General features: G+C 40.8%; 1 protein-coding gene across 1 annotated transcript in view; it reads right to left on the bottom strand.

Annotated features, from left to right (window-relative positions):
• Window positions 1-8,223, bottom strand: part of WDFY4 (WDFY family member 4) — a 123,267-nt gene that overhangs the window by 74,593 nt on the left and 40,451 nt on the right. Inside the window, exons 27-35 of the mRNA XM_010000358.1 lie at window positions 8,003-8,102; window positions 7,007-7,212; window positions 6,339-6,508; window positions 5,660-5,785; window positions 4,346-4,507; window positions 4,040-4,237; window positions 1,856-1,973; window positions 1,131-1,288; window positions 452-690 (exon numbers count right to left, since the gene is read on the bottom strand). Coding sequence (XP_009998660.1) covers window positions 452-690; window positions 1,131-1,288; window positions 1,856-1,973; window positions 4,040-4,237; window positions 4,346-4,507; window positions 5,660-5,785; window positions 6,339-6,508; window positions 7,007-7,212; window positions 8,003-8,102 — 1,477 coding nt within the window. The remainder of the gene's footprint in view (window positions 1-451; window positions 691-1,130; window positions 1,289-1,855; window positions 1,974-4,039; window positions 4,238-4,345; window positions 4,508-5,659; window positions 5,786-6,338; window positions 6,509-7,006; window positions 7,213-8,002; window positions 8,103-8,223) is intronic.

Below are 8,223 nucleotides of genomic sequence, written 5' to 3'. Positions count from 1 at the left end.
AAAGGCAGTCCATTGCATTTAAAATACTGAGCACACTAGTAACCTTCCTCTCCTCCAAATGAAATACTAAAAAGATACAACATGATATTTCTGTTGTATTTTTTTTTCATTTTTTATAGTGTATAAGGAAAACAACCATTTTTACCCAGGTGGCTTTACTCTGCCACTTCAGTGGACACCAGACCAGACCAGAAGGTTCGCCCTATTTGAAGCAGAATGATGCTTTAAACCCCCAGAGCACTGAGCCCAATGGATCAAATGCTTTCTAAGACATAGTGTATATTTAATACACTCAAAGTCCTTAGTCTTGCTAAATCCAGCTCAACCTCAGCATCTAGCAATTCCCCAAAATGGATATTACCTAAGTCTTGTGAAATCTCCCCCTCTGCACCCATGCTCATAGGTAAAATCACAGAGATGTAAAAAAAATGTTAAAGACAAACATTTGTACCTGCCCAAATTCAGTTGGCAAAGACAGTACATTAGGCAGACAATGAAATTATTATTTGAGTTGTAAGTTGCAAAAATAATGTCCCACTGCTCCTGCAGGACGCTGAGAGTGTTCAGGACATTAAACTGTTCAGGCAGCGATTGCTGTGGTCTGGAAAGGCAGTATAGGATGGCTCTGTTTAGACAGCTGTACTGGGCACTGAGGATAACTTCTTTTTGTGAAATGGTGCTTTCTAAGACCTGTGAAAACACAAAGAGCAGAGTATTTGGCTTGCTCAACAAACACTCTCCCCAAGGATCCATTCCTCTCACTTAATTTAAGCTGTTGCAAATTTATTTCAGCAAAATTCCCCTGAACCACCTGTTAGATACAAATTCACTTTTATCTATTTCTGCTGAATTCCTCACAATTGTGGAAGAGATTAATTTATTCCTGTTCAGCAACATATACACATCCAACATACCGTAGCATCAAAGAGCTAACTATCCCTTTTTTATGCTGCACCATCTAACTCCAATTGTCATTTAAAGCCATTATGTACTCATGCAAGAAAACAGGAACAATAACCAAATGGATTACAACTGTCTTCTTGAGAATTGCAGTATCATTACCTCAGTGTGAAACAGAGCACCTGACAACATGTTGATAACAGTTTGAAAAATATATTAATGTGATTCACCCTCATAATCTGTTTGGCAGTGAAGAGAAGTATTTGCTTGGGGTCAGCAGCAAACATTCCACTATTCAGCTTTTCCACCAGCTTCTGAGTAAAATAAGTAATATTTGTCATGGATACAGGTGCAGTTGTTTCTGAAGTACCATGAAGATCACTGCTCCCTGGTGAGGATACAAGAGAGGTTATTATGCCAAAAGAAATAGAGATGCCAAAAAAATTGTGGAATGTGAGGTTACCAGAACTGAGAAGGAACAGTGTCATGCTAGATTCTCATAGGTGTGGTATGCAAAAGAAAAAAATATATATATAGCAGAAATATCTAAATCAAACTGAAAAGGACAGCATCACCCTAAGGACAGAACCAATTGTACTAAAACACTATCATGGAGGACTGAGCCAGCTAATGACTCAGAAAGGAGAGCAGCAGCAACTAAGTTATCAGGGTTGTTTCTAGAAGCACTCAAGGACAAATACAGATATTTTTTTTCCCAAATACACATTTCTAATTTTCAGAATCTGTTCTTAAAAAGAAGAAAAAAAGTGAAGAGATCTCTAGAAAAATGGTAAACCTGCAGTAACTTTTGCAAATTGACCAACAGCAGGAGAGAATAGATAGGTTAACAGGCTGTTGCGCTGGACTGTCCTAGCTACTCTTCCCAAACCTTTCTAGCAAGTAATAGCTACATACTAAATGCCAGTTAACTAATTATCTGATTCTCTCCACTCACCTCTTGGTCTTGTTTTCCCTTCGCCTTGGCTGGTAACATGGAAGACATCCATAGCAGACAGCAAAACTTTTGTTTGAAAATGTCTCTTCTGCTCACTGGTGGCATCCTCTGGAGAAGTCTATGTAGTGACCATATACATATCAGTACAGGAAGAAAACAAAAAGGAAATCAGACTCAAATTCACTTTCAGCCTCTATTCAAAGGCCTTTTACTTATTTGGATTTTTTGCAAATTATGCCTGCCAAAGATTCCAATTCAGCAAAAGTTTTTCTCAAATAAGTGAGTAGAAATTCCAAGACACACTAAGTGCTATCTGAGGTAATTCAAAATGCTCAACATTTCCCTTAATGCCTAGACACTCTGTAGGAAAGGGGAAAAACAGCACAAAAGCACCAAGGACAACTACTCTACTTCACTTGCACACTTTAGCTTTTGCGGGCATATGAAACAGCTGCTGCAGGCAGAGAACTTATCTGTGACAACTAAATCACAGTAACATGTAACTGCAGAGATCCTGTGTACTGCTCTGTGCTAAGAACATAGCATCTGTCATACAGAGTTCAGCAAGAGTGCATGTGTGGACAGCTACTGGGCAGCAGATGAGATGGCAGAACCTCATACACTAGCTGGGAAAAAAAAAGAAATTTTACATAGGTCTACGCTCTCTAGCTGCTAGCCAGCACAACTGCCCCCTGCACACTAAAAATAAACAAGGTTTCACACAGGGCCAGAACCTAGTTTCACAGATGGTTCCCAAGAGATCATGCCCTCATGGAATTTCAGCTCCATTTAGCAGGCTTGGGACTCAGATAGCCGCAAGAGCTATCTTCTGTTTTAGAATCTACCAAACCTTGGGACATTATTGCATATTTATTTAGGGAACTGCTGTTCTGCAAGACAATTCAACTTGTGACAGGTGCAGTCACGCTTCCATTCATTGCTATTTGTATTGCTAACCTAAGACTGCATCAGAGTTCACATTTGAGACACCTGGACTACCGGAAACTTGGAGCGGAACTTTAAATTCTCCAATTTCTCTTTCTTCAGACTACTCTGACTCTTTCAACTCTAAATGGTAAAAATCTGTAATCCAGTATCAGCTGTTACAGCTTGTATTCATCTGTCCTAAAGACGGAGACAATTGCTTTTGGTTTATTTGAGCACTGGAAATAAACAGTTGTCTCAGAAATCAATACACAGGAATGCCCCATGTGAAATCTTCTGCTCTCAACGTGTTCAAGGGCTTCTCCAAAGACAAGCAGGTATTACTAAGGAAAAGGAACTTCTTTTTATACCTTACTTCAATGTTAAATGTTGCCTGAAAAATAACTTTGTTTTTGCCTAGGGGCAGCATTTTCTTAGTTCACATGAATTATCTGTAAGGAGCAACATGACACAGGAAGGACAATATATTGGCTAAAAGGCATTTTTCCTAAGGCTATGTACCATAGGAAAAAAATCTTGGATACATGCTCAGCAAACATGTTCTAAGATGCATTAAAAATATCTCCCGTTTCAGAACTCAGGCTGAACTGACATTTTACTTCCATAAATAACAGGTAATTTCTATATGTGTCAGTTCACTGGAACTGTATTGAAACAACTAACTCAACAGCTAAGCATAAAAGCTGGGGAGGGACTGTTTACAAAGGCATGTAGCTACAGAACAAGGCGCAATGGCCTTAAACTAGAGCAGGGTAGATTCAGACTGGGTATCAGGAAGAAGTTTTTTACTATGAGGGTGGTGAAGCACAGGAACAGGTTGCCCAGAGAAGTGGTAGAGGCCCCATCTCTGGAAACATTCAATGTCAGGCTTGATGAGGCCTTGAGCAACATGATCTAGTCATAAGGGTGCCTGTGGACTGCAGTGGGGCTGGGCTAGATAACTTTTAGGGGTCCCTTCAAACCCTACGTATTCTATGTACAGTGGGCAGAAAAGATCTTTCTTCCTTGCTGAAAAGGTAGGAAATCCATTCCACTAAATAGGCTGTGCCTATCTGCCAGGAAGTAGTGCATGCTCTGTAAGAGTTGTGATCCCAGCCTTATCCTAGACTGTTGAAAATGCTGATGGAATACATCTCTTTGCCACTGTTAGCACCTTTTTAGACCACCAGCAAAATACCTCCTGTCTTTCCACCCCCAGTTCAAGGTAGAGCAGCTAAGCCTGATGACTACAAGAGAGACCTCAAGAAGCAGCTCAAGTGGATGCCCTTGTTTGCTTGCTGGGATGTTGAGAAGACTGTCCAGCAGGAGGACTCGCACAAAATCCCAAACTTGTTTCTTGGCAGGGTGTGGCCGGAGTGAGAGAGAAGAGGGATCAACACAGCCTTTCCCTTCAGTAATGGCTGGACTATTAGGAGACAAAAGGCCTTCAGAGCCTCCCTGTGGAAACAGACAGCAATGCATTTTAACTCATCCTTTAAATCGATTTTTCTTCCTAGCAGCCTATCTTTGATCTGAAGGGCTTTGTGCTGGCTCAGATACACATACCTTGTGTGGTCCAGAATGGAAAGCAACCATAGCCAAAGTTTTCAAGAAGTCAGGACAGTGCCACATGGGGTCCTGAGTATAACTGTGATATATCAAGCACAGAAACTGGATAACATTCCCTGGATAGGCCATCTCCCAGGAGGCTTCTGCATCTGCAATAGGCTGAACACAGACAAATGTGTATCTGGTCAAGGCAACATTCCTCTCACTTATATAAGCTCATCTTTGCTCCTTTCTAGATACTTTTAAGCAATTAAGCAAATACAATACGGGCAACACAGAAGTTGGGCAAGGCACATGCAGTCAACTCCCAGCTAATAGACTGAAGATAAACCCAGTAAAAAATGTGGCTTTTCCTCAACATCAAGAATGAGCAATTTGAGTAATGTTGTGGGTAAGATCTATCACTGTATATCAGAAGTTCTTAAACACAAGCCCATCACATCATCTTCTGTGTAACAGAATCACAGAATGTTAGGGGTTGGAAGGGACCTCTGGAAATCATTGAGTTCAACCTCCCCTGCCAGAGCAGGACCACCTAGGGCAGGTTACACAGAAATGCATCCAGACAAGTATTGAAATTCTCCTCCAAAGGAGACTCTATAGCCTCACTGGGCAGCTTGTTCCAGTGCTCCATAACCTTAGAGCAAAGAACTTTTTCCTCACGTTGAGGTGGAACTTCCTGTGTTCTAGTTTGCATCCATTGCCTCTTGTCCTATCATAGGGCATGACTGAAAAAAGAGTGGCCCCTCCTTCTTGACAGCCACCCTTCAGATATTTATATACATTAATAAGATCCCCTCTCCATCTTCTCTTCTCTAGACCAAATAGCCCCAGGTTTCTCAGCTTTTCCTCATAAGACAGGTGTTCCGGTCCCTTAATCATCCTTGTAGCCCTCCCTTAGACTCTCTCAAGCAAATCTCTGTCCCTCTTGAACTGGGGAGCCCAGAACTGGACACAATATTCCAAGTGGGGTCTCACTAGGGCAGAGTAGTGGGGTAGGAGAACATCCCTCAACCTGCTGGACACACTCTTCTTAATGCACCCCAGGCTACCATTGGCCTTCTTGGCCATAGGGACACATTGCTGCCCCATGGATAACTTGTCTTTCAGGACTCCAAGGTCCTTCTCCACAAAGCTGCTTTCTAGCAGGTCAGCTCCTAATCTCCTAAAATAACCAGACAAATAGCTGTGCTGATGTTTTGCTCACTGTTAAGCTAAGGGTTGCAGGTACAGGCTGCCACTGTCATCTGACACTCTCAGGCAGTTTATTCTGCCATTGACATTGTATTCTCCTTACAACTAAACACTTACCTTGTCCACAGCAACTCTAACCATTTCCAGCAGTAAAGCAGCTGCCTCTGCACATAACCCGATTTTGAGAACATTCTCTGTGGGGTGATGCTGCAAAATCCACTGCAACATAGACTCAAGATCTTTCTATAACAGGAAGCAATATGTCAAGAGGTGGGAATTAGTTATGGTACATCAAGAACAAGGACTGCACTCTCCACATCAGAAAAAAAACCAACAAAATATCTTCACACCAGCAGCTCCTCCCTGTCTTATTTAATGTGTTTTGCTGGGATGGCACAGGATTGTCCTTTTCTGAAATATATCTTTGGCACTTCCAGGGCAAAAATGCCTTATGGATTCTCAGGGCACTGATGGAAAAGTACTCAAAACTACTATTTCTGAGATTTTAAGGAGCCTTGACAATGTAAGAATAGACAAGAAAATTAATTGGAATTGTCTTCTAAAGTGCAGTAGTTAAGTGACATTTAACACTTGCGTGAGCAAGTTCATTCTGAACACAAATTCCCTTAAATCCAAGTTAACTCACTTCATTTTTAAAGTATAAATTAATAATTTTAACAATCACAAAAATCAAGTAAGGTTAACCTGCCTGAGAATTCTCTCACAGAAAAGACCATGAAATACCAAAGTAGTAAAGCAAGAACACCTGCATGTTTGTCTGCTATTTTTTTCATACCTTGGCCACTTCAGGTGGTTCCAACTGTGGAGTTGCCAGAAAGAGTCCTGCTATAAGCAAGTAGATCTCAGGAATGTGGACATGATCAGTCAGACATCTTTGCAACACAGAAAACCCAAAAACCAAGAAGGATTCATTGTCAGGCACTGGAGGATGAGTTTTTAAATTATCTTTGAAGGAAAAAGGAAAACATTCTGCATCATCAACAGTTCCCAAAACTTCCTCAGACTAACAATTTTTTCCCACTATCATTCTGTTACAGGAGATTCTCACTGAAGTTTTCCTGCTTTCTTTTCCCTTTCTCAGAACCACAGGACTAGTTATCAAAAAGAAAGCTGAACAAATCTTCAAGAAACAGAAGGTTGCCCCTGAAGGGCACCTCTGAACACCCCACAGGCTTAGAAACTAGCTTGATTTTATGGAAGACAAAAAGGCCCATCTTCCTGCAACTGCTAATCAGAAATGCCAACTATCATGTGAGTGAGAAGCAATGCTTTCCATTCCTCAGCACAGAAAAGCTGAAGTACTAGGACAAGCTTGGCCTAGAAAGTAATGTCAGTCCTTGGTCTACTGAGATCAGTAGAAATTCTCCTATCACCTATTTCAATGACCTCCTATCACTGAGCCAGATCAAGGGATTGTTTTGGGAGGATTCAACCAACACATACCCATTAGAATACTCAACCCCACAGAGCTGTTTTCCAGCCAGCGTCCAGCCACTATCCCCTCCTTGAATTTGTTCAGCAGCAAACGATTGTGGAGGAAGCAGAGAAGTAGGTTGATTCCTAGCACAACCGTGCTAGAGTGCAAGTGACTCTGTGTGAACAGCAGAAACCAGTCTGGCCCCAGTGCCAAAAATGTCTCTTCTAGTTTCCTAGAACAGGGAAATGAAAGCACATTAAAGAAGACATGATGAAAAATAAGGAGATTCTTTTTAAAATTATCTCTAGGGGATTTAGAAGCTTGAGTTTCTCTAGAAAAAATCTCATTCATGTTTTACCACAACACATAATTGCAAAGATTTAGCAATAGACTCATCCACACTGTTCAACCCACTTATTTACCACTAAATCCAAACTATGGTCAGACAAAAAAAGCTTAGTAACTTCAAGCTTCTTCTGAGATTATGTATCGATAACTGAGGTAAACAACCTTGCAGACTAGAGATTTCAACCTATGAATTTCAAACTTCTGTTTAAAGTTCAAGATATTTTAACTAGTGAAAATGCCCAGTTACAACACCCAGCACCATGAATTCTGCCTTTCAATTATACAAGGTAGAACTATAGTAACTGCATGTTTGTTGCTACAGTAGAGGGGGTGCAAGTAACCCCACATTAAATTGAACTGATTTTCAAAGACAGCTGCGATTTCTACAACCTTTGCAAAGCAGAAGAAACAGCGATATCTGAGTTCCTCCTCTGAGACACTTTGTGAAAACATTAAACTTCTTTCAAAATGGAGATCAGATGTGTGATCTGATCTGATCTGTGTGAATGTCAGGTAAATCACTGACAGAAAAATAACTCTGAATCCAGTCTGCTCTTATGTACTATTTTGTTGAGACAATTATTGGTGTGTTCAGTCCTGGTCAGACAGCACTAAAGAGAAAATCTAGAAGACAGAAACACTTACTTATGTCTTCTTAAATTGTTTCTACTTACTCAGAGGACAGGTAAAGTTTGTCTGAGCGCATTACATCTAACAGCATCTTCAGTAACTGGTTTCGAAGCCAGATTGTCTTTCCAGATGTTTGGCTTAAGGCTAAAAATATCAGAAAGTAATAAAGAGTAATGAAAAGATGAAACATGTATTCCATTGCTTTGATGAACAACCTTGTCCGCACCAGGCAAACCTACTGGAAGTACTTATATCAGTCTTTTGC

The sequence above is a fragment of the Chaetura pelagica genome, unplaced genomic scaffold, assembly GCF_000747805.2.
Source record: "Chaetura pelagica isolate M959 unplaced genomic scaffold, ChaPel_1.0 scaffold156, whole genome shotgun sequence".
Taxonomy (NCBI): domain Eukaryota; kingdom Metazoa; phylum Chordata; class Aves; order Apodiformes; family Apodidae; genus Chaetura; species Chaetura pelagica.
This window is presented reverse-complemented; position numbering and strand designations above follow the sequence as displayed.